This window comes from Ammodytes marinus (genome assembly GCF_949987685.1).
Source record: "Ammodytes marinus genome assembly, chromosome: 12".
In the NCBI taxonomy this organism is placed as follows: domain Eukaryota; kingdom Metazoa; phylum Chordata; class Actinopteri; order Uranoscopiformes; family Ammodytidae; genus Ammodytes; species Ammodytes marinus.
Window position 1 is genome coordinate 10,359,705 of NC_137216.1, and position 27,582 is coordinate 10,387,286.

The window sequence follows — 27,582 nt, forward strand, 5'->3', positions numbered from 1 at the left end:
TGATAGACCGTAGAATAGTGTGTTCAACCAGCCAGTAGGAAGGATTGATCGAGGTCTTAAAGCATTTAAAAGTAAAGAACTCTCAATGGTCAATTGGAAATAACGTATATCCATAAAGGTGCCCGTTGAGGTGCGTGAGAACTCCAGCAAACCAAAATATTTTGCTTTACGAGGCTATTTTAAAGCAACACTAAGAAGCTTCACATGCTCATAATAAGTTAATTAATAAATTAATTCATGTTTTTGCTTAAATCTTCACCTGCCCAATATGAGATGCTGCTGTTTGCTACTGGTCTGATTGTGCTGCCAGGATGCTACAAAAAAGGGATTGAACAGCAGATTTTTCCTCAGTTAAAACTCTAAAGTACAGTGTGTATTTTGGCGTAATCTAGTGGTGATATTCTAGATTGCAACGCTCCCTTGGTAACCCCACTCTTTGGGATCATTTACAACTACTGTGGCCTTTAAAAGGACAAGATGCTAGTCACTAAAGATGACATCATCCACCACTGCCTCAAGTCTTTCCACAACATCAAGTGCTAAGGTGAAAATGTATTTAGTTGTTTATTCTTAAGTACTTCTTCTTCGTCTTCCAACAGCTGCATTTCCCTGGGACGCCCACTTTATATAAAACTTATCTAAGTCTTTTCGAGGTCTGCATATTCCCTGTCTCAGAAAGCCGGTATAAGGCACCTCTGTATTTCAGCTTTTGTTTGCGATTCAACTGATTCAATACAAAATCTTTGCATGAAAATCTTGCTTGCTTATGTAGTTCTTAGATAGGTTTCCCCTGAAAAAAGAATAATAATACACAGCAACTTACCAGAGCGTCAGCAACCGCTGCCTCCACCTCTGTGCCAGTGTTAAGGACTCGCATGGCGTTGACTGAGGCAGAGATTCTTGCTTGGTGAATCAAACCATATCGGTCTATAGATTATGTGTGAAAAGGAAATGGCAATGGTGAGTGGAGCTTAGTAAGAGAGTGACTGTGGCCAATGTAACTTACCTGAATACACAAAAGCAACATAAAGCTTTTGTTATTTTTTGTAACCACACAGAGCAAGTTACTGTTTCTTTCAGACACATTTCATTATAAAGAAATATAGTGGAAATGAATGAGCCAAAGGAAATCACTAGAAGGGAAAATTCTCAAAGTCACCAAGGTCTAAGAAGTAAATGAAAATAATACATGACACCGACAAAAATAAAAATAAAAAATGGAAGATGACCAAGCCCTTGAGGCAAAAGCGCAGGCAAAACATGGCGGTTATGCCACAGTATATCCTTCAGAGATTACGGATATAGACCACCAACAAATGAAGCACCGAAAAGAAAAAAAACTTTCAGAATTAAAACAAACAGAGGCACTATACACAACATTCAAAGAACGACAAGTGAGGCTAGTCTGAGTCAGCAAATTAAAAGGCTCTAGATCACTGTGCCACAAAAATCACAGCTAAAACGGAAATCAAATTCAAGGCACTGCTAATGCAACGTGGAGATGAAGTGACGAGCAGATGACAACGTAATGTGACCCTCGAACATGCTAAACCTAATGCAACTTTATCACCTTTCCTTGTTGCTAAAATACTAAAGAAAATTTTAAAATAAATACATTGTAGGGGAAATTAAGTAATGGAATGATGAATGCTGCCTAAAGTCACATCACAGAGGCATGCCGGGCTCAGTGTGAATTGTTTTCCTTTACGATTTTTGGGGAAGGGGGTTTTTGTTGGGTACTGGTGGGTAGGGAGCTCTGTGCATGCAGGTCACCTGACTGGCCGTGGGGGTCGGCTGTGGAGAGAGCGCTGGTTGAACGGGAGTGACGTCGGGAGGCTGCAGGGGACAGGAGAAGTGGGGCCACATCCGCAACCAGGGAGTTAGTGATGCAACCAAACACACTGGACGTTTGAGGTAAGACATGGGGCCAAGGCCACACTCACAATTAGTTACCACTGATGGATGTTGTCATGTTTTTTTGTTTCATTTTGAAGAATAAATGCATTAGTGGACTCCAGTTAGATTTTTTTTAAATTAACTTTTGACCTACAGAAATGAAGTGTTAAAATGTAAAGGATATTAGTAATAACTCGCTCTTTTGAAAAATAAGGCTGCTTCCACTTATGAATCCCTTACACTAATGGTCTATGGGAACAACAACAACAAAAGTGGTTTACCTATGCCAAGCTTACAGCAGTGACAGTATTGACTGTCATAGACATATTGAGTGGATGGTGACATCATTTTCACGTCCTGCTTCATATATTTCTTGATGATTAAACTATGGCTAAGAGAATTTTGACTTCACTTCCCAGGATGCCACAGTTGCACAATAACTACAGGAGCAGCGACTGTAATGTGCACTGGTTACTGGGACACCATCGTCAGTTATGAAAACCGCCTTTTATGATTATGTGCTGAAGCAATTGGAATTTTGGCCTAATAGCACAACATTTGTAAACAGATTCCTTCACATACATGTATCTGATTTAAAACAGTAAAAAAAAAGAAAGCACAAAGTCATTTTTCAATATACCATTTAAAAAAATAACATAAAGAGACAAAAACATAGGTATTATTCCCTAAACCCAGAAAGACACAGTTAATGCATGCACAGAGAAAGGCAGGCAGAGAGAGACATTACAAATAGCACAGACAACAGCAAGGAGGCTTGTAGCAGCTTTTGGTAGACTGTCTTGTATGGGACACTCACTGGGAGAGCTATAGTCCGGACAGCCACTCACTCACTCACTGGTTGGTACTCACCCAGAGGAGTGAAGCCCCGCGCGGGGCTGGTGTCGCGGCTGCTCTCGCGACTGGTGTCACGGCTGCAGCCCTGACTCATGCTGGGGCGGGGGATGCGGCTCCGGGCTAGCGTGCGGTAGGAGGGGACAAGAGCTTTACCACACAGGCTGGCTGTCAGGACAACAAGTTAGGTGGGAACGGTCAGTTTGTGCATTCAAAGAGAGGGGGAACGTGGAACAAGAAGAAGGGGAGAGGTTGTAGGGAGAAGAGAAGGCTGAAAGTACAGAGCCCAATAGGGTGGATACTAATTCTCTAACTGTAACCCGAAATCTGTTCTGTGAAAACTTTGGACAATAGTAATGTTGTAAAAACAAAACAAAAGCTTTTAACTTTGGCGTTATCGAACATCTGGATTTTAGTTTTTAAAAGACGCACATTATGTATAATTTGTTAGATATTGCCAAATTAGCATATTTATTCTGAACATTGTAGATAAATATTGTTTTAATGTCGGTAATCAACTGGCAAAGTTTGTCCAATTCGCCTGCAATGTCTTGCCTTAAAACGTTTCGATCATTGGGGCGCAAGAATCTGATTTTATTTTGGCCTGACTGCCATAATGATTGACATAATCATTGGGGCTGACGCCCTACAGATGTTGGGACAACATTATAAAGAGAGGCAAAGATGGACTGAAGAGAAGATAAAGAACAAAATGAAAGTGAAGAGAGGAAACATAGAGTCACAGTTAAACAGAAAACCAAGCGGTGGCAGGATGCTGAGTGAGTGAGTGAGTTGGTCAAACAGCAAACTGCTATTAAAGGGTTAGATCGTCTGGGCAAAAAGAGCAACTCAAGCTTCAGTTAATGTGCGACAAAGATCAGATAATAAGAAACTAACATTAAATTGAGTAAAATGAAGGATATCCTCCCCCTACAAAAGCAAACCTGTAAACATTATGTACAGCCTGTAAAAATGAAAAAAAAAATACTGTGCGTTGGAGAAAGAAGTAGTGTAACGGATGAACTAGCTGTGGCTTACAAAAACAGATTAAAGTGATCGACTCTTCCAGACACCACATAAAGCGTACTCCTTTATTAAGAGAAAGATATGGACTTGTGTGTGTGGAGTAGTGTGTGTGTGTGAGACCTGTCCTCCTTACCCAGGCCCAGTCTGTTGGGGCTGGTCTCGCGGCTGCAGCCCTGACTGCGAGGGATGCGGCTGCGTTTGTCCAGTGGCGTGGAGGTGTTGGAGGTTTGATGCACCGGGGCTCGAGACACCCGCCCGTAGCTGCCATGGCCCAGCAGCTTGCCTGGGGAGCTGGAGCGACTGCCAGCTGGAAGGGGAGACAAGACAAATAAACAGAAAAACAACAAGCACTTTGGTTAGACAGGACTCAGAGTGGGTGAGACACTTAGCAAAGGGTAAGGGAGTGGTACAACCTTTAATAACAATCTTATACTGAGTCAAATCCCATGTTATGTGCTGTGGGGACAGTGTCGCAACAAAAAAAGGTTGGGCAACATATTAGAATGTCTTCCGGGGTTCCCACACATTTTTTTTACAAATTAATTTTCATAACCTTATTTAGTTTCACAACAGTAATATGGCTAAATAATTAGGCTCTCTGAAGTCATGTTATTTGTCGTTGGTTTGCTAACTTTACTCCCTCTTTGAGAAAAACGGACAACTACGGTAGCTGATTCCTAATGTGTATCACGTAGACAGTTAAATTTAAACGATCACAAAGGTGCAGAACAAGCTGCGCAGCACTAGATTTTAAACAATATTAATTGAAGGAACTATTTCACATAAGGTGAGACATGCATGGGAATTTTTTATGAACTTATTTTAACAGTATATTAAAAACGTTTTATAAACATTCAATTCATAATTTTTTTTCAAATGTCATCTATTTTCCAGGAATGTTATGACCGTAGAAACCCTGGGCTTATCCTGCTTTTGTTTATCTCAGTAAAAATGTGAATCATGGAATTAATTGAATTTAAAAAGGATAATTAAAACTGTTTCAGTGACACATGTGTGTGAGGCAAAGTGAAAATAACATTCATTCTAGACACAGACACAATCACAGGGTGAATGGGTGGGGCTGGAACCCTGTTCTTACTAGTTGCTGTGGGGCAGACATTGTGTGTGGCACCAGTCACAAATGGAAACACATCAACAGTGAAAAGATAGACATTAACAAAGATGTCTGACTCCAAACAGCTTCCCAAACTGTGGGGGGGAGGGAAATCAAATCAAAATGTGAATGTGATGATGAGTGGATCATGCTTCTACCACCACGGTGAAACAAATGTCAACAAAAGTCGAACATAATGGGAAAGCATGCAAAACTCTGTGTGCTAAAGGGACGGCGCTTAGAGGTGAAGGCGTCTTGCTTGTGATTGGATGAAGCTGAGGCCTTACCACTGATGGGATTGGCTGATCTGGATCCTGGGAGATGGGAGCAATAAGGCAGGACAAGGTGGAGATTGAGAACGGTCAAAATGAGACAGAAAGGGGGGTTATGTTTTATTGATTTTTACCCAGCATGCACTCTGGATCAGCTGTGGAGATGTTAGGTGTGCACTGATCACTGAGACATCTCAAGAATATACAGGTGAATCTCATATAATTAGAATATAATGGAAAAGTAAATTTTTTTGCCGTAATTTAATTCAAAGCGTGAAAGTTTGATATATTCTAGATTTCTAAAGTGCTAAGTCAATGTAGACGCTACCAGGAGATTTTAGGGCACCTCATGCTTCAGGCCCCTGATAAGCTTTACAAAGATGCCTATTTCCAGCAAGACCTGGCACCTGCCCACGGTGCCAAATCCACTAGTAACTGGTTGTCTGACCATAGTATAACTGTGCTTGAATGGCCAGCCAACTCTCCTGACCTGAACACCATAGAAAATCTACATTCAGAGTATTGTCAAGAGGAAGATGAGTTATACCAGACCCAACAATACAAGAAGAGGCTTTCATAACACCTCAAGAGTGTCACTGGCTGGTTGCCTCCATGACATGCTGCATAAATGCAGTAGTTTGTGCAAAATAGTATTGTATTTTGAATGTATAAATGAACATACTTTTGAGAAGGATGACATTTCTGTATTATAAATCCTTTTTTTAATTGTTTTATGTGATATTCTATTTTTTTGATATGCTGGATTATTTCCGTAAACTGTAGTCAGCAAAGGCCTGGACTGTTGAAGCTAGAATATAGGAAACTCTCACTTTCTGAATTAAATAAAGGAAACAAATGAGCTTTCAATGATATTCTAATGATGTGAGATGAACCTGTATAGTTAGCAACAGACACACTTCTAAACCTGAAACACAAGCGCACACACATTGTGCATGCACGTAGGCACACAGGCACCATTCAGAAGATTTGTGACAGACAGGAAGTTTATTTTTGGGTGGTGATGTAGTGCAGACATAGGAGACATAGCAAAAGATCTAGTATGATCTCAGAGCCCGTGCACACAGAGATCATACTGGAATATGAGAGTGACAGAGATCATAGCTGTGTACTGTTGCATGTGGACAATGTGATTTCAATTCAACCTCACTCTATAAGAGCATGTAATACATTTATGAGATAGGATCAATAAGAAGTTTATATTTTTCATTACAATATAATATTACAATGACATGATACATTTTATAGGAACATATTAGTATAGAAGGTAAGCCAAAGTAAATCATTATTGTGGGGGTTATTAGGCTATATAAGAAAGCTACATCATTTATTAACAAAGAATTATGGAGAATGGGTGGGATTAAAAAAGTGTATATTTCTACCCACTCCTTTTTTCGGATGTGTAATCCAAATGATCTAGTGTCTGTCAATGTAGGACTGCATTGTGCTTTCTATTTGTGTAATATTCTTGTTTTTATTATTACCTTTTTGCTACTTTTTTTAACATTTACCAAAAAAAACAATTGAATCAAATCAAATGTAATGTGTGGGGGCGTGTATATACATACGCTGGGACTGTGAGACCACTTTGGCTCTGCTGCGCCCCCTGCTGTCCACCACTGATGAAGGACTGGCCCCAGCCACACTGCCTGAGCTTTGTCTCCTGGTGCGAACGCGACCTGGACCACAGAAGAAGAAAGATAAAGCGGAAAAAGATGAATCCACTAGAATGACTTGTACGTGCTCACCCGGACCCTGGACACAGACACTGGAGGAGAGACAGAATGAAGCAGACCTGGATGAGGGGTTAGAGTTCCCCCCTCCCTTGAAACACACAGGAGGGAAAACAGACACACCTGGGTCCACTAATATTTGCAAATTATTCTTGGGGTTGGTTATAACAGTGCAACCTGAGCTGAACATGGTTGTGGTGTGTGTGTTTCTTTATAGGTCCATGGGTGTGCCCTGCTAGCTGCTAGCGCTAGCTGAGGCATGACCATCAGAAAAGCACAAGTCAAGGGACTTCTGAGTAATTGTGTCATGTCCCACTTGTGTTCTAAAATAAAGCATAAGAAAAATTGGCAAACGTTTTGACCCAGGTCTACAGGAAAACAGACAAACATTGAGTATCCTGATTAAAGTCTTTGCTATGCTTGAAAAATGATCAGCAAACATAAGGAATCCCAAAAAGTTTTAAATGTGCTCACGTCTCGACATTACTCATTTATTAGAATGCGTAAAACACATTATTTAATGGTGGTTTAGCCAATACAATAGTTTTTCTAAAATCTCAGGCAAAATTTGTCAACTTGATTAGCCTTTACTAATTAAAGGCTAATTAAAACCAACAGTTACTTTTAGCTGCAGGCTAATAGGTTAGCTTTCGGCTAGAGGTGCTCATCAGCTTGAATTAGCTGTGTTAGCTAGTTTTTTTGACAACTAAATGTCAGAAACATACCCCTAAAATGAAGAAACTAGCTTCTAGTGTTAGTGGATAACGTTGAAATTTAGCATGCCATGGTCTTTGCTATACTAAACATGAAGGGGGTTTGAAGCTGTTGGTCACATCTAAAAGGTCACCTATTATGCAAAAACAGTTTCTAGTAGAAAACCAAATCACAATTTTGAACCTGAAAATATGTGACCATTAATAAGCCACTTCATAATCAGTGTGTAAACAGCCCCTTCTAACATAAAGGCAATTAGCTGAGAGAAACATTTGACTTTGGTTTAACACAGTTCACACACCCATATGAACTTGCCCAAAAATAAAACTTTCTTCCCACTCTCACTTCCAAATCGCCATTATAAAATGTGAGGTGGGATATACAATATAAAATGAGGGCCGCTGCGACCAGCAAGTCTATGCGTCTATTAAAATACTTAATGTAATGTTTGGGGGCAAATGCCACCTCTCGTAAAAAAAATCTACAAGTGGAGTCTTTTACACAACATGCCAAGAAAAGTGCCTGGAAAATTGTGAGTGTGATAACAACATTTACACAGCAAACTAAATATAACGAGGGAGTATTACTTTTGAATCACACTGTATGCGATCATGTACTGCAATTGACCTTATTGTGCCAAAGTATTTCTATGATTATTAAAGCACAGTATGTCTTATATTCTACTCAGATAACAAAGTGCAGTTAATAGCTTGGGAAAGGACGTCAAATTTGGCACCCGTTTATTTAACGAAACGTTGCAGTGCACCGACACATAGTTATACAACAAATGAAGTGAAGTTTTAAGAAATAAAATAACAACCTTAGTCTACCAACGTAAACACAACCGTACAGTATCAAACAGTGACGTCAGACAACTTGATCACTGTGTACATAACAGGGTTGATGGATACAGTTGTTAGGGTTACAGTCAGAAGAGGTAATCCATGCAGACAGTCCATGCAGAGTTCCACATAACTGACGACTACTTTGGGGGGATAAAGTGAGGAGGAGGAGAAGAGGGCACAGATGAAGAGACAAAGGATGTAGAAGTGGAGCCTGGGACAGCTGACAAAAAGACACACTAGTACATCTTCGCTATCCTGCGTTTTGTGCCATTGTTTGCACAAATACACACATAAAAAGGCAAACAGACACACACAACGTCTTACCATCGGTTTTACCGGGAGTGCCATCTTTTTTGGCATTTAAGAAAGGCAGTGCAGCAGCGAGTGGGAGAGGAGAGGTATAGAGGCAGACGTTAGTAGCAGTTGAAGCAGGAACAGGAGTGAGTAGGTGAGTGAGTGGGTTAGGCAAGGGGCCTCATCGTCAATAATAATGGCTGTTATTGACCAATAGGGAAGAACAAGTGTGGGAATAATGTTTCTGCATGGCAAAGAAATGACTTATCGAATAGCGGGAGATGGCTTACACCTTGCCTATTAGCTTCAAATGTTAGTGAAAACATCCTTAAAAAGTGCCAGGGGTTTTCATCACTACGGCGGGTACTGAGCCTCATCACATCCATTTGTCAAAAGTGTCAACGTAGGATTTAGAGAGTTCCTGTCGACAGAGCAGTCTAATGACAACCTCATCAGCAGTGATTAATAAGTCAAGTCAGGCAGCGATAAAAGCCAGTGAATACAGAAGAAAGTGGTTTTAATACTTCATGATGATGGGAGTTTAGAATGACTGATCGAGTGAGCCTCCGAAAAAAAGTCAAATGCTGTAGATAGTGGCTCGTTGCTGAGCAAATATCTTCAGATGCATCAGTTGCATCCATGTTGCAGTTTATTTCGGAGGGTTTCTGTCTTCTATGTCGGCAAAGATAATTAACACAACACTAAAGCTTTCATCTTGCTTCCGGTTTTGCAAGTGCCTGCAGTGATAATCTGAGCAGATTGTACATTTTCTCCTGAATAGAGAGTTATTTCTTTATTAGAGCTCAACAGTGAGCGCCCACAGTTTAGATTGCTCTATAGATTGACACTGCCATTGAAAAGTTTGTTAGAGGGAGATGACTGATGAATTGGATAGATAGATAGATAGATAGATAGATAGATAGATAGATAGATAGATAGATAGATAGATAGATAGATAGATAGATAGATAGATAGATAGATAGATAGATAGATAGATAGATAGATAGATAGATAGATAGATAGATAGATAGATAGATAGATAGATAGATAGATAGATAGATAGATTATTCATTCATAAATCACCTAATGATGCGTAGGACCCAGGGGGCAAGGCGGCCGCTGAGCTGAACGGTGAGGAGGCAGGAACGGTGGACAGACGGGACTTGGCACTGGAGGCAGCGTTCACATCGATGTCACTACGGGAACGCTGCAGGGAACCCGGTGTGGTGGGCACCCTGCCACTCACAAGCTTACCTACAGGGCAGACATGACAAGGTAATGGTCACTTGAGGCAGAGCTTAATGCGTTACTTAGATCTACTCTTCAACTTGTCTTTCAACTCTTCATTTTCACCAAAGTGCAAAAGAGAGGGTATATTGTATTAACAGTCTGAGGCCCCCTTTATAGTTTAATCTTAAAAATCTAATGTAATAATTCCAGACAGCAGCAAAAGAGGTGAGAATTTAAATAAAGATCTATTATTAAGTTTTTTTTATTTTTTATCCTTTATTTATACAGGTAAATCCCATTGAGACCGAAGACTCTTTTACAAGGGAGACCTGTTTTCCTTTTCCCACGTTGCCATTCACACACACATTCATACACCGATAGCAGGCTTACTATCGACATTCACCCGATGCAAGGTGGGTGAAGTGTCTTGCCCAAGGACACAACAACCATGACACAGGTGGCAGGGCGAGGATCGAACCTCCAACCTCCAAGTTTGTACTGCGCAGTGGTACTGGTTCACATTATATAAGAGATGTACCCAATTGCTCACCCCATTCACAAATATGGTCGCAGGTAAAATATTAAAAACACATTTTTCAACATAAAGCAGTCCAGTAAGAGACCAGGACTAACTACAACCTCAGTGAGAAACAGAGTTAAATCAACAGTATGAGCATGTGGCACTAAACTTTATATTAGTTATGGGATAGTTTCAACACAAGTTCTTGATGAATAGATCATAAGCAATGTGAATACAAAATTGGAACGTCAGTCTGGTTGTTCTTAACCGTTTTTCCCTTCCAACTCCACCTCACTCTGCCTTACTTTATTACGGTATGTGTCACTTCTGAGGGAAAAAACTCACAACAAGATATAGAAAAAGGACTTACTCCTTGACATGCTCCCTCCAATGACACTCTTCACAGACAATGGACGGCTGAAAAAAGACAGATAAAATACAAAACACTTGTTAGACTTAATGTATAAAACATTCCAGTTTAAACAGCATATGAAAACTATAGACTTAGTTGTATCGAAAAATAAAACAATAGGAAATGATATAGAACAAATCTTAAAGCCACTACGAGTAACTTTGTCCGTTGGCGGCCCCTTTGGACAAAAGCGGTAGTATTTTTACGACACCAGCTGTCGTAAAGCTGTTATCTAGCTTGTGCCGGTCGTGCCAGTCTCAATTGATTAGGACGCAATATAGTGCATGTCCGTGTGTTGAAAGCCGTGAGGGCACGGACTCTTTTCGGCTCCGTGAGAGTGGTTAGTGACTCTGCATCAACTAATGCCGGTCAGTGCCACACACACACCTGATTGCAATGAGTTGATGCAGTGTCACCTAACTACTCTCACGGAGCTGAAAGATAACGTGTCATCACAGAAAGCGAGAGACGGCAGTTAGTATGGATCACGATTAGGTAATGTGTTTTATGTTGTTGTAAATAATGACTATTTCAGATGAATAATGGTCATCTGATGATGGCGAAGCAAAGTAAACTTTGTGTTAGTACCGCTCATTCATTTAGGAGTAAACACTGCAGTCTAGTTCACTCCTGTGTAATTGTATAGCCCGTCTATCACTCTCCCTTTTAGCTTTTTTTCATTGCATTTTCTTTTTTTTTCTTTGATGGTTCAGCCCCATTATCTGTCATTATGACGACAAATAACTGTCTCAAACAAGGCTCCCGCTCCCCTTCCCTCACCTGGTGGGATAGGCTTCTCAAATCGCGTTGCAGAGCTACACTGAAATCTGCGACCAATACGGATATGTGACCATAGAGCCTGCATGCGCGAACCGAAAATCGGACTGGGTGTGCGACCAGACCAAACGCAGTAATAAAAACTATATAAAAACGTCTTTCTTTGCACTGATGGTCTCGTTTGCTGTTAAAGGTAATTTATGATTATCAGAGGAAACATGGGGCTATTTAAAAGATATTTAAATGTTACTCGTAGCTGCTTTAAGAAACACAACCTCAGCCCTTTAACCGGATACACACACACCAACTGCAGTTGTGATAGATGAGGTCATTAGCCAAGAAGCTCCTTAGGGAATCTATAAACTGGATAAATGATGGCGATCGATCCAAGAGTGTGTTTGTGCGCATGTGGCTGTGTGTTGGGGCGCTACCCAGTCTGCTGCCCATCTAATTATAATCCTACCAATGTTTTTACAATCACATTCAATAAGACACATGCCTATGTGGTTATTCTCCAATCAATTACAGTAAGATGGACAGGCAAAAGCTTCAAGAATATAGAACAATAATGGAAGGTTAGAGATGGGACAGCAAAGAAGAATATATATATATATTTATATACAGTATATGTACACAAGGGAACCGGCGGATAACGTAATAAGGACCAATAACTGATTTTGAAGTGTGTAGTGTAATAAAAGCAGACAATGTCGTAACTTGCCAATAATGTTTTACAATTTCTGAACCAATAACATTATAACTTTTTGTCCATATAAATGTAATACGTTATTACATTATGACTGGTTTTGAGGCAAATAAAGTAACAACCAGCCAATAATGTAATCACTTTTTACATTATGGCCAAAACGTTCATACATTATTGGTTCAGAAAGGTTCTTATTTCATTGTTAAAATACTTCATTATAGGATTTTATAACATAAAAAAACATAAAAAATTATTGAATTATCGGTGGTTATTACATTATTAGCTGCTACAGGGTTGGAGTAGGAGGAGGACACATTAGAATGGCATGGTGGATCTTACTTGAGGCTCTCCTGTGAAGAGGATGAGGAGCGGTCAGACTGGGGCAGAGACACAATGCTGTCAGAGCTCTTGAGGTGAGAGGCCAGGGCCTTCTGATAGGTGGACTCCAGAGCATGGAACAGATGCTCCGCCTCCCGGCTGTGGTGAGCATGGAAACCCCAATAGCACCTGTAAGGGCAAAGGGAAAAGCACAAGACAGAATGGAAACTTACATGCACAGCCTGCACTTAGTTGACACAACTTATTTTCTCTACATGTTAATCTTAGTATTGAATAATTCTATCATCATAAATCAAAAATAAAATGATTTTGAGGCACCAAACAGTTAGACTAGAATATGTTTGTCAACAAATCTTTGGGAACTGCTGCTGTAAACAACCGGAGTTTTCAAGTAGCTTTGAATGAATGAAAACTTTATTGTCATTGCACATGTCACAAGTACAGAGCAACAACATTTCTGAATTCAAACAGTGTTCCAGGGATCTAATTTTCCTGCGAGGGAAGTTAGTTTATTCAGTTATGTGAATAAACCTTAGAACACCTTCACATTTCTCTGACCACAGTTACATAGTGCACCTTTATATAAATAAAAAAATTAAATAAAATACAATTCACCATTGCAAATAAAATAATTTCTTGAACATTACTTACTTTCTTGCGATGGACCTGGCCTCAGAGTCAGCGTCGTGAATGCCCTTCTTGATGGTCTCAGTCAGAACAGACACATGCCTGGGATAGTAAGGGAACATTATGAGGACCACACAAGCATTTAACCAAATACCCCTTCAAAATAAAACTGGAAGTATAGACGGACGACTCCTTTAAGCGTTAGACAAGCTCCTGTTTCTGTTTGATTCCTCCAGTGGTCCACAGGCAATGTGGCCACCCACAGGGGGTTCGGCACGCCCTTTTAAAGTCTCCACTGCGGTTGTCATAGTTACAGAGATTGGAAAGTCGCCTTTTGATGACAGCTCTCTCAGGACCCATCCATTTAATGGGCCTCATCAGCGGCGCACCCAGCCAACACTCGGCTAACTCAAATGTGAGCAAACTCAAATGCCAATGTGAGAGCAGCAAGAACAAGAACACACCCTTAACGCTGCTCTGCCATACCATACCATACACATACATTACAACACTTCAATCAATTCAAAACACATTTTTTTCAAGTGCTTTGGTTGGAGGAATCAACCGATTTTGATGTACCTTTCCAGTGCATTGGTATGCCATTCTTGCAACATGAGGTCCAGGAACTCAAAGCAGCGTCTGGAATGGGAACAAAGTTAAGCACTCCTTAAGTATGCAACATGACATAGGATTCTTAACTTCTCCAATGAATTACAGAGATGTGCAATCAAAATCGTAGTCAAAATCCCTTTTTGTTAAAATCAGTGAATATCTCTTGATATGCTGAAACAAAATAATCTGGTGTAATACACAGCACAGTAGTAACGATGTGAACCTATATTCATCCAGTAGCAGAGTTAAGGCGTGCTTACCGTCTGACTGCTACTGATTTGGCGGTGCAGTTACTGGTGATGATGGGGATGAGACGTGGGTAGTGTGTGTGCTGGGGGAGAAAGGCAAAACGCAGTATTAGCAGTATTAATTATCATAATTAACCTCTTGTACTGTCCCTACTAAAAGAGACTATTTGCAGGGGGGGCAGAGATGACTGGATGTCTCACTCTGAGTATGATGCGGATGCAAGCCATTCCAGACGTGGCCATGACTTTGGCACTGTTAGGCACCAGGTTCAGCAGAATGGGCATGATGCTCTCCGCTCCGTGGTCAAACTTGGTTCCCAGTAGTGTTGACAAATGTCTGATAGAAGAAGAAAGAGTGAAGGAGAAGGTGTTCAATGAAGTGTGCAACCACATCAGATGATTAAAATACAGTTTCTCCTATAAATGATCTTATCATTTATGAAAGTGTATCTGATTTTCTCCATTTTAATTAAGGGGTTAGATGCAAAGATTATTTATATATATTTCTGCCAATCATTGTTCCTAATAAAGTTGTCTGATTTCTCTTCTGGAAAATAACTCTTCAAAACCGAGAAATTCAGATACAGACAGAAACAATTAAAATAGTTGACACTCAAAAAGAGTTTAAGAATACAAATAAAATTCCTGCATTAAGTTTTTAAGTAAAACATTTAAAAAGTATTGGCGTCCAAATACACTTAAAGTATCCAGTAAAAGTACTCATTATGCAGTATGTACAGTATCTCACAAAAGTGAGTACACCCCTCACATTTCTTCACATTTTTCTTTATATCTTTCCATGGGACAACACTGAAGAAATGACACTTTGATACAATGTAAAGTAGTCAGTGTACAGCTTGTATAACAGTGTAAATTTACTGTCCCCTCAAAATAACTCGACACACAGCCATAAATGTCTAAACTGCTGGCAACAAAAGTGAGTACACCCCTTAGAAAAAATTTACAAATTGGGCCCAAAGTGTAAATATTTTGTGTGGCCACCATTATTTTCCAGCACTGCCTTAACCCTCTTGGGCATGGAGTTCACTAGAGCTTCACAGGTTGCAACTGGAACCCTCTTCCACCCATTTATGACAGCATCACAGAGCTGGTGGATATTAAAGACCTTGCACTCCTCCACCTTCCGTTTGACGATGCCCCAAAGATGCTCAATAGGGTTTAGGTCTGGAGACATGCTTGGCCAGGCCATAACCTTTACCCTCAGCTTTTTTAGCAAGCCACTGGTCATCTTGGAGGTGTGTTTGGGGTCGTTATCATGTTGCAATACCTCCCTGCGGCCCAGTTTACGAAGGTTGAGTGCACATGGTCAGCGTCGTACACAGAGGTTGGCTTTGGAAAATAGACGTATGAGTGCTGCCAGCATTGCTGAAGGGCTTGAAGGGGTGGGGGGTCAACCTGTCAGTGCTCAGACCATACGCCGCACTCTGCATCATACTGGTCTGCATGGCTGTCATACCAGAAGGAAGCCTATTCTAAAGATGATGCACAAGAAACCCCACAAAAAGTTTGCTGAAGACAAACAGACAAACAAAAATGTATTTTGGTCTCATCAGACCACAGGACATGGTTGCAGTAATCCATGTCCTGTGGTCTGATGAGACCAAAATACATTTATTTGGTTCAGATGGTGTTAAGAGTGTGGAGCGGCAACCAGGTGAGGAGTACAAAGACAAGTGTGTCTTGCCTAGAGTCAAGCATGGTGGTTGGAATGTCATGGTCTGGGGCTGCATGAGTGCTGCCAGCACTGGGGATCTACATTTCATTGAATTCTAACATGTACTGTGACATACTGAAGCAGAGCATGATCCCCTCCCTTCATAAACTGGGCCGCAGGGCAGTACTGCAACATGATAACAACCCCAAACACCCCTCCGAACGACCACTGGCTTGCTAAAGAAGTTGAGGGTAAAGGTTATGGACTGGCCAAGCATGTCTCCAGTCTTAAACCCTATTGAGCATCTTTGGGGCATCCTAAAACGGGAGATGGAGGAGCGCAAGGACTCTAATATCCACCAGCTCCTTGATGTCGTCATGAATGGGTAGAAGAGGGTTCCAGTTGCAACCTGTGAAGCTCTAGTGAACTCCATGCCCAAGAGGGTTAAGGCAGTGCTAGATAATAATGATGGCAAAACAAAATATTGACACTTTGGGCCCAATTTGGACATTTTTTCTTAGGGGTGTACTCACTTTTGTTGCCAGCAGTTTAGACATTAATGGCTGTGTGTCGAGTTATTTTGAGGGGACAGTAAATTTACACTGTTATACAAGCTGTACACTGACTACTTGACATTGTATCAAAGTGTCATTTATTCAGTGTTGTCGCATGGAAAGATATAATGAAATATTTGAAGAAATGTTAGGGGTGTACTCACTTTTGTGAGATACTGTATATACAGTACATTATATCAGTGGATTATTATTAGTGAAGCATTCATGTTAACGCATCACTATTACTGCAGCTGGTTAAGGTGGTGCTCATTTCAACTACTACTTTATGCGCCATCCATAACGATACTTAACAATTAATTGTATATATCAGTAAATAATCGGAATCTGCAAAGTAACTAGAAACTAATGTTGTCAAATGAATGTATTAAAGTAAAAAGTAGAATTTTGGCTTCCAAAATAGAATAAAATGGAAATACTCAAGTAAAGGAGAAGTATTGTTTGGTTGTAAACTTCAATAAAACTGAAAATACATGTGATACAGTATGTGCTCTACCTAAGCTGGGTAAAGTTTGAAGTGGATTGGAGTGGTGGCATTAAAAACCCTCATAGCTTCCATTCATTCATCAACCAGCTGATCTTTCATTGCATCTGTGCTCTGTTCCAGCTCATCAGTGGCTGTATTAATATCTGGGTGACGGATGTTTTTGGGTGGAGAGTACGCTGCTCGTTTCATACCCGAGCAGGGCCCATCTTCATTAGCTTAAGCATGTGGAAAGAAGTTATTTTAGCAGGCTGTGCAGCTGGCATAGCCTAATACATTGGACATTTGAGTTAATGCCACTGCTGCCAGTCAAAGCCATAAAGACTATCCTACCCACTGATGCCGATCCATTCATGAAAGGTGAATGACTCTCCAATTAAAACACAAAATGATCATCATTTTAGTAGTTAATTAACCTGTGTGCGAGGTTTGTGTGACAACAGCTTTGCTTTACTGCGATGTTAAATATACTGAAGCCACACTTTTAACAATCTCACACAATGAGAATACAAATCCTGAAATATTGTATGAATAAAACATTTAATGGAATATGTTTACACCTAAATAAGAGCTAAATCTCCTAAAATAAACAGATTATTATAAGTCATGTAATACAAATATAATAATTGTAGAAACAAGATAGTTTAACTATGTAAAGTTCAGACTCCAATTATTAAACTATCTGAATAAAGTATGTATCCATCTATCTAAAATGTTCATCCTTCACCATTATTGACCATAACCACAATGCAATTTCAGGTATTTTCAAGTTTTGTCTTGGAAAACACACAAATCTAACCTATTGCAACCTCACGTTCTGAATAGGGCTGAGTGTGTGTAAGTGGTGAAAATATGCCATGTTAGGATTTTCCCGTTAATCTTATCATTTGTCAGAAAAGGCGAGTTAAAATCTAGTTAAATCCCAATAACATTTAGTGATGTGCGTGACAGTCCATCCAGCTCAGCCTTGTATCTTACCCCAGTGTGATGCAAGCCTCGCGGACCACCTGTGAGCGCAGGTCTTTAGCGGAGAGCTTTAACGGAGCCTCCATGAGACGCAGCTGCTGGGGGAAACCTTCGTACTCTGTGGCCCCGGCTAGCATGATAGAACGCACCTTCTTCAGCTGGAGAGGAACACAGAAACATATCAGTGTGTCATGCACCTAGACCACGTGTGTTTGTGTGTGTGTGTGTGTGTGTGTGCGTGTGTGTCGCGCGTGTGTGTCTTACCGCTACAACTCGGTGCTCCCAGTCATGTTTGTCATCATTCAGCACTTCTCTGACCTTTGCAAAATGGTCCTCTAGCTCTCTGTTGGAGTAGATCTGGATAAACAAAGGTAATGTTATGAATAGTTTTACAATTACATCCTGTTGTATTTTCATTATAAATTCTGCATATACTTTAAAGGTTGAGATTTGAGTGAGGCCAGTCGGTAATGGTCAAACCACACAAGTGATGAATTGACATTCAAAAGAGTAAGTTAAGTAGTGTCTGTGGCGGTAAAAAGGGACCCAAAAAAAGCAAAGAAATAAAAAAAAATAAAAAGGGCCACAGCTTTGTGACATAGAGTGAGAGGCCAACCAATTCTCGTGTTAAAGCCTCTGGAAACCTGGTCTAAAATAGTGTCCCATAACTGCAATGGAGGGGCTTCAAAGAGACGTGACAGTGATGGAGAAGTTTCCATATTCCATAAAAGAATACATTAAAGATTACAAAACACATTCTCAACAAAGCTGTTTGTACAGTTACTCATTGTGTGTTCGACTCCACATTATGACCTTTGTTCAATTTGTCTCTCTCAGAAAACCAAACTATGTCTAGCTCAGCATACCTGGAGTGAGGGAACATCTTCAAAGGCTTTGATGAAATCCTCCTCATCCACAGCACCGGCTCCTGCTTCTTTACCTGCGGAACAAAAACAAAAACAAAACATTCTAGGTATTGTTCCTGAGATGCAACAGCACTTCACTGTTTCTAAAAGTAGCGGGGAAGACAGAGCTCTTTACTTGGGTTTCTTTGAACCACGTTAGCACACAGGACCATTATTACCCATATTAGACATATGATGTAATGTGGTGAAAGTCACAGTTTAAGCATGGGCACATTCACCATAACTACAGTTGAAAATACTGTGCAGTGTACAAGTGCATCTAAAACGAAAATCAAAATCTTTAATTTTGTTTATTACGGCTTAAAGCTCATGAAAGATCAAAGATCCAGCATCTCAAAATACTAGAATATTACATATAAGACCAATCCAAAAAAGGATTTTATCATAGAGAAATGTCCCTCCCCTCACCTGTGGACTTGGCTGCCGAGGCTGAGCTGGGTCTCCTAGCTGAGGCCACCACAGTCTTCCTTTGGGGCGTTTTGGACGATGAAGAGGAGGAGGACCGGCCTCCATCCACAGAGTCTTCATCCTCAAAGTTCTTATCTGCAACAACACAGGCAGAGGAGAACAGAAAACAATGTAATGTAACAGCTGATTTAAAGGAGCTGTGTGCTATATATCATAGGTGTATTTTGGAGTCATTTAGTGGTGAAAGTTCTGGATTTTAACTAGTGGTGGGCCGATAACGGCGTTAACGGCTGCGTTAACGCCAAACTCTTATCGGGCGATAAAAAAAATATCGCCGTTAATCTCTTAATTCCACCTCCTGTTCGGCTCAGGGGAGATGCTGTTCGCCGTCGGGGTGAACCCCCTTCCGCACGTGAAGGCTCGCTTCACGTGCGGGAAAGCTATAGTGTGAGCGGCCACAGCTTGTATTTTGGTCATATCTAACACTGGACTGCAGGCCTATATAAAAGTGTTGTACCTTTGCTTTCTTTGGGTTAAAAAAAACTCCATCAACTCAGTATCCGTCTAGTCCAAAAAAACTGTCAGCTGCTGCTGCAGACGGTGTGCAGACGTGCTCGGAGAATCGGCATCGGCGCATCAACAGTCATTCAATGCAGCGGCAGTAATCATACAACCGAACGGTGTAGAAAGTCCCGTCAGTTAAAAATAGTGATCCAGATTTTAAATCCATGTTAAAATCGGAAGGATATAAAGCTAGTTAGCTTAAAAAAAGTAGCAAACATGTCAACTGTGATGTGTTCAGGCCGGCTCAGTAATATGATTGATGTGTTCAAATGCAACACAAAAAAAAAGAAATTTGAGATTTTGGCGAAACTTGTTTTCCCAGCAATATAAAATAGATAGTAAAGATGGAATGGAATTATGACCTGTTTAATGTCCTATCTTGAGCTATGATCATATCAGCAATTAAAGCAATAATACAAGTTCTATTTCAACAAAATAATAGAAAATTATCAATTGTGATATCAATAAAGACTTGGATCGTTAAGGAGTCTTGAAAATGGTATCAATATCAATACAAATTAACTCTCCTGTCATCTGAGAGAAATTAAGATGATTTAATTGTTTAACCGTTAGTATTTACCGGTTAAAAATATTATCGGTTGACTGGTTTACCATGGACATCCCTTATACTGTATAAATGTATATCATACATTGTATGTTTTTTTTTGTGTTATCCCAGTTAAGTTTATTATTAATTTTTTATCATTTAATATTACTTTTAATAGTTCCGGGACGTTGGAGCAATAACCTGGTGTTTTGACACTTCAGTGTGCACTGTGAATTTGAAGTAATGTTCAGTTTTTGAATAAAGATGCAGCATTTACAAATGTTTATTTTTTTTATCCGATTCATCGATTAATCGAAAAAATAATCGACCGATTAATCGATTATTGAAATAATCGTTAGTTGCAGCCCTAAACAATTCATCGTTACCTCTTATGGCCTACAGTTCAAAGTTCATGTTTAACTGAATAAACAGTTTGTAAACACAAGTACATCTTGTTGAACATTATTTATTTTCATCACCAATTATCATAGTAGAACAGCTTCCTCAAGCAGTTTGTGATGCATGTTGGAAACAGGAGATGAGCCCCTGGTCTGATGCGCCACCTGGCTTGAGAAACACGTTCTCAAAGACTTACTTTGAGTCATTATTTAGGAGCACACAGACTTACTTTGAGTCATTATTTAGGAGCACAAAGACTTTGAGTCATTATTTAGGAGCACACACATATTATGAATGAATTCAAATGAGCCATTTTAATCTAGATTAATCTAGATTAATTTCAAAATTAATCTAGATTAATCTAGATTAAAAAAATTAATCTATGCCCACCTCTAATTTTAACGCTCCCTGTCTATCCCGCCCATTCTGAGAATTTACCATGACAAGGAGATAGAAATGGAATCCTCCACCACTGCCTTAAGTCTTTCCACAATATCAAGTGATGAGGTGAAGATGTATTTAGTTATTTATTCTATAGTGCATTTCCCCAGGATGCCCACTATCTAAAAAACGTGTAAGGCCGTTAAGTTTGTCTGTTCTGTGCTACTGTATACACATTGTGGTGCAACATGGCGGCGCGCCCTGCTCCTATGTAGAAATAAAAGGCTCTTTCTAAGGTAATAAATAAAACCACAACTTTTATATTCAAGCGATTATACACTCATTAAAACACTTGTTAATTTTATATTCAATTCCTACCAAGTCTCATCTAATACACTTTGCACCCCTTTAGTGGGAAAACACTTTTCAACATAATGGTAAATCGGTTATTGCCTTGATGTCTGGATGACTGTGCTATTGATATTCCCAAAAAGGATCGATAAATCATTATTGAGTCATGATTCAGAGAAACGCTGCTCCCCTCAGAGTTCAGTGTTCGTCCTGCTGCTTAGCATTGTAGTCCATGGTGAAATGCATCATCCTTGTCCTGTCATTACTGTGCTACAGACGGCCCTGAGTCATCTCTCTGTTCTTTGACCTCTGCCTCTGCACGCAACACAGTCAATCTGTCAGATTGTGTTGTTTGCATCAGTTCAACCTTCATCTATCCATCCACCTGACTTTAATCTAGTTTGGCAGTCACGCATGGATACAAGTCCCCACCGTCACCTGTCCAACGTGACCGTTCACACCAGGGATTAACCCGGGGTGGATATGACAAGCGCTGGGTGTTTGCCCTCAAGCTGAGGCACGGACAATGTTTGCAGCTTGGGTTATTGTCTATATCTGAGGGCATGTAGAGCGGTATAAATCATATTAGGACTGGGTATTGGCAAGGACTTCATGGTACAATGTGCATCACGATACAGTACATGGGTCACGGTTATGATATATCACGATACATCGCAATACGATGCATATTGCAATATTCCACATATTTAACTGAAATTGTAAAAAATTCAAGTTGCAATGTACGCTCTTGGTGGTCTTAATACATCAGATCGCATCATATTGGTAAATCAGCAGATACATTGTCCATACAATTTAATTCAAAATGTAAATGCAACTTCAACAGGAGCAAAGGTTTAAGTTCACAACCCGCTTCAAACGGGAGTTTTCTTTTTTCTGAAAATCGCTTATTGGAGCTGGATATCGATACACAGTTGATATCACAAAAATAAAAAATATCCCGATAGATCGGCATGTGGATTTTTTAGCACAGTCCTGATACATATAAACACAATGTCTCAATCAATTGATCAGAAACAATGTACTCCTGGTTAGACGAGCCAACAATGAGCTATTCTGTATAGAAATGGAGCCCATCCCTTTTAGCTGCACATAAACACTGCTGGGTCACAATATTTGATAAATAAGTGAACAAAATCACAGATACAATATGAGGCTCATACACACAAAAATGGCACAGTTATCACAGTGACAGTGCAACTATCACAGACAGACAGAACAAAGTGGAAGACAGACACAAAGGGCAACAGGTGGAGAGATGAAAGACACGCACAGCCAGAGAAAGCAGACCAATGACAGACAGATGAAAAATATATATAATACAGGGAGAACGGAGAGAGAACGGAGAGAGCTTGGAGAGAAGGGACAGAGGGAGAGAAAGGAGGATATCTTACGAGCGCAGATTTTCTTGCACACCAGCCTCCTCAGCATGTCTCTGCTGCACCCTCTATCGCACTGCCACGCATCTCTGTCCACAGGATGTGTGTGTGTGTGTGTGTGTGTGTGTGTGTGTGTGTGTGTGTGTGTGTGTACGCTGGGCTCTGACAATGTGCCAGACTAACCACCCCTTAAGCCTCCCACCCTGAGCTCAGTAGGGTGTGTGTTAATGTAGGGGTGTGAGTGTCACAATAGCATTGCCAGCAGTGATGGACTGGAGAGGGAGGGGTCTATTGTTGTGAGATCACCTTTTAATGTTTGCTGAGTAGACACACCGACAGCAAAACACTATATCACCGCTGGGTTTTAAACACATCGCAGTACTGGATGTCAGAATGAGAGGTGATCAAAACAGGCTTTAATATTATTCCATATCCTGCTAATATAATTGATATTTCATAATGTTCAGTGTGGTTCTAACACAAAACCCTTTATGGTTTTAGATACAAAATGTGTCAATTTTTGGGAGGGTATTCTCTTTTTATCCTTTTTTAAAGCCCTGTGACCACCCCCTAGAGACATGCACAAACCAGTGTTTAATTGAAGGATTAAGATGCAGAACCACAACCATTTCCACAGCCCTGCCTTTGTGTTAGCATGGCTATAAGAAGAAAGGCATACAACTAGAGTTAAGAGGTACGATGTATAATAAAGGTGTTTCTTGGCCGCGCCTAGTGGTAAACGTTCTAGATTGCACCGGTCCTTGGCTAATCCCCTACGTTTGGAAGAATGTACAGAAACTACGGTGGCTTGATAACTAAACCTATCAACCCCTGACTAAAAGCTAGTTACTCAAGAGGGCGTCGTCCACCAGTGCCTCAAGTCTTTCCACAATATCAAGCGATGAGGTGAAGATGTATTTAGATATTTATTCTATAGTAGCCTACTTCCTCTTTGTCTTCCAACAGGTGCATTTCCCAAGGAGGCCCACTATATATAAAAAACTGTGGTGCAAACATGATATAGTAGACTCATGCTAAGGTAAAAACCTTTATTTTCAAGCAATTATACACAAAGTAAAACAAACTTATGAATATTCCATTTTTAACCAAGTCTGTGCTAAAAGATAGCCATTCCCTTTGGGCACTGCACCTTTAAGTGCACTTTGAATGGCCGTGTGTCTGAATTGTCTGCCTTGCCTTGCCTTAAGCTACAATGCTTCAAGCTCCTGTTCACACACACAGGTGATGAGACCTTCAGTCAGGCTGATGTTGATGGTAAGTGGAGCTTTGCTGGGAATTAAATGATGTCACTAAACTCTATGCACCAGGCACGTGCTGCAGACAAAGACATCACACGGGGCTTTGGCACCTGCCTTTTGGCCTCTTAGAGAGCAGAGTGCTGCATTGGTTCAAATAAAACATAAGGGAAAAGATACAGATCAAAACTCTCCTAAAAATACATACGAGTTCACCACGCCTGCTCCACATAAAAAGGCTCAATGCTTTGAGCAGAAAGCACAGCACCCTGCCTCTCTTAGAACAGTATTGATTACAGCCGACATGCGGACACAAATGTCGAGGTAATTTATCTGTGTGTCAGGGGAGCAATTAGAGCTGCATGCAATATACACACAGATGTAAACACACACACACACACACACACACACGCACACACACACACACACACACACACAGGGACACAATTGTCTGCAGCATCTCTCATTAGTGCTGTCTGTTGTTACGGCGACTGGTGACAGTAGCAGTGATCCCCCCACCACTGATCACAGTGAAACATGGAGGGCTCATTCCCAGTCAGCAGCTTACTGTCTCAGGTCAAGGCTCATATCACAAGCCTCCCTGCTAAGTTTTCCTTGAAACGATAACTGCGTACAGAGGCAATGACTTTAGTCTGCTTCACTGACACAGACACAGGGAGGGGTCTAACAGGAGCACATACACAGGAAGCACTACACACATGAAAAGATTAAGGATGACAGACAGGTCACAGTATGTTACATCATCCTCTCAGGAGGAAAAGGATTCCATGATCCCATCAATATTCTATGAGACTTACTTCTAAGTCTTACTATGAGGGTCATAATGTGAAGCCCAAGAGGCAATTGTGGTATTGGGCTACAGATTAAAAAACTGTTTTGATTTGAGACTGACAGGAAGCAATAATTCCCCATCTTAATTTATTTGGTGAAGGTTGACAGAGTTCTTAAACATTAAGCAATGTTTCACATATAGTTCCACACTTAACTGGGAAGCACCGTGTGGGCAAAGTCTACTGCAGCTGAGGATTTACACAATTACACGTTTAAGATCTATCATGGCCTCTCTTGGTTCATGTTGTCATCTTTCTCATTGCTGAGTGAAAGTAGGACAATACGGATAATCCTCTATAACTATTGAGTCTTGATCAACATTCAACAGCCTACCCTCGGGGAATTAAAGGCATAGCTACCTTGGTATGACCGCAAACCCTCTCAGTGTTATGTATTGTGGAAAAAGCAACAAAATGAAGGATCTTGTGCCATTATAGGATTTAACTTTAATGAGGGATTAAATTTAGATTGTGGTAATGAGGAACAATCTAATCTTGAAAGGATTTCCTGCAATATTACAATGCTTCACTTCAGAAATCCAACATGGCAGACATAATCCCTTCCATTCCACATACAGTACAGTGGCCTTAATGCAACGCAGGCATCCGTAAAGGGTGTAAAGGACAGAAAGCGGGCAGAGCACAACAGGTAATACTCTAAATGCATTTCACTATGCAAATTAATGTTATGAATCTATGTGAAAGATGGATTATCAACTAATGTGTCACTTAAGACAATGGAAGAAACCACTGGTAAAAGTAGAGAAAATGGCCTCTATATAAACAAAATCATAATTTATAAAAGAAAGTAAGTCGGTATGGGCAAAATAATCAACACAGGAGAATTTAAGTCCAGACATAGGGTTAAGACTGTGCTACCTTATGTGTGCACTAGATGTCAGGAAACACTGCGAACTGCAACACACTGGAGTAGTCAAAGTTGCTGAAGCTGCATTTGCATGAGCAGCAGAGGCACCGGTAATCTGTCTCTGAAGAACAGATTTATATAATAGAGGATTTTCTCCCCATCACTGTAGAAAGAGAATGAAATCCTAAAGGCAAGGGGGATTAACAGAAAGTTCTGGAAAGTAAAGTTCTCAGGGAGGGTGCACTGAACGTTGTTGTGTGCATTATATTACAAGTCATTTAGCAGATGCTGGTCCGTCACACAGGCCATGGGTTAAGCCAGTAGTCTGTAGGGGTTATATAAGAAGACATATGACTGCTGATCAGCGTTATGTCATAAAATATAGATGTCTTGATTTGCTGACTAACCAGAGAGGCTGCTGACAGGACAGAGAAGCAGATGACCTGGCCGGCTACAATATGGATTGATCAAATCAAATATTTACCAGCCTCTGAGTACTTTTGTCTCTTTTCATTTTCTCCCAGTCCAACCACAGTGTTTTGTTACCTCAAAACAATTCTACCTGTTCAACCTGCCTGACTAGATTTACGTCTGTCACATATCATATTGCATTAAAATGAGGAAAGCGGATCATCTTGTTACGTTATAGCCCAATTTATGACTGCTCTATCCATCGTTTTGCAGGTTACAGGTAATGTTTTCCTTAATTAGGCCAGTCTGATATTTTTCTCATAAATTACAAATGTATTCTCGTAAAATTAGGACTTCATTCTTATTATATTATTTATTTATTTTTCCTATACGTGGCACTAATACTCCATCATAGTTTTTGTATTATAAGTAGGTTGTGTGCTCTTCACCTAGGCACAATTATAAGAACATTTTGCTGAAATCAGCCAAGTGATGGCCTATTGGTCTTTGGTTTTACAAGCCAGGTAAAGAGGTTGTAATGTGACACTTTTCTGACCCCAGTTAGGAAAACATGTATATTTTTTGCTCGTCTTCATTCCACACTACAGTCTTAACGACCAGGGGCAAAAAGGAAAAAAAATCTGAAGGCTTTGATTTGTTCTCCTAAAAAATGCTGACTGATCCTCTGAAGTTAAAGAAGGACCTGTTCTTACAGGCAGTGCTCTGAGGCCTCAAAGGCCCCGCTCATTAAAATGCATACAACTATCTGCTTGACTCAAACAGAGACAGGCAGGAACTGATTTTACAAGGCCATGCTGAAGGTCTCTGCATGGCACCCATTCAAGTGAGATATGTCATTTTCCAGCACCTTTGGGATTAGCAATTATGAATATGGTGTTCTGTATTCAGCAGCAGTACTAAGATAAGTACTGTTATGACTAATGATTTGTCTTATTCCTCATTACTACACAGAACTAGTATTTTGGCCTAGAGAATGTGTTGTCCAAAACCCAATGATATTAAATGAAAAATTATGACAACAAAAACAAGTAGAAAATCCACGTATTTGAGAAGCTAGAAGCAAAGCATGTTTGGCATTTTTTTGTACTTGTTGAATGTTTTCGATCAGTTATCACAATTGCGTCAGCACTGGTGAAAAGTCAGCTGTTGTATTGTTTGTGGCAACAGAAAACTGTGTGAAATTCCCGACATGGGCTTCCCACTGACTTATCATGCAACGTGAGCCTGATCTTTAAAATGCTATGTTCCAGATATACTGTATACGAGTGGT

At 40.3% G+C, this 27,582-nt stretch overlaps 1 protein-coding gene across 1 annotated transcript in view; it reads right to left on the minus strand.

Annotated features, from left to right (window-relative positions):
• The window catches only part of clasp1a (cytoplasmic linker associated protein 1a), an 88,929-nt gene that overhangs the window by 22,318 nt on the left and 39,029 nt on the right, over positions 1 to 27,582 (minus strand). Inside the window, 15 exon segments of the mRNA XM_080038404.1 lie at positions 824 to 927; positions 2,767 to 2,916; positions 3,908 to 4,081; positions 6,747 to 6,857; positions 9,848 to 10,018; positions 10,885 to 10,931; positions 12,749 to 12,916; positions 13,400 to 13,477; positions 13,955 to 14,014; positions 14,248 to 14,318; positions 14,437 to 14,572; positions 17,945 to 18,090; positions 18,197 to 18,289; positions 18,799 to 18,872; positions 19,267 to 19,401. Coding sequence (XP_079894530.1) covers positions 824 to 927; positions 2,767 to 2,916; positions 3,908 to 4,081; positions 6,747 to 6,857; positions 9,848 to 10,018; positions 10,885 to 10,931; positions 12,749 to 12,916; positions 13,400 to 13,477; positions 13,955 to 14,014; positions 14,248 to 14,318; positions 14,437 to 14,572; positions 17,945 to 18,090; positions 18,197 to 18,289; positions 18,799 to 18,872; positions 19,267 to 19,401 — 1,718 coding nt within the window.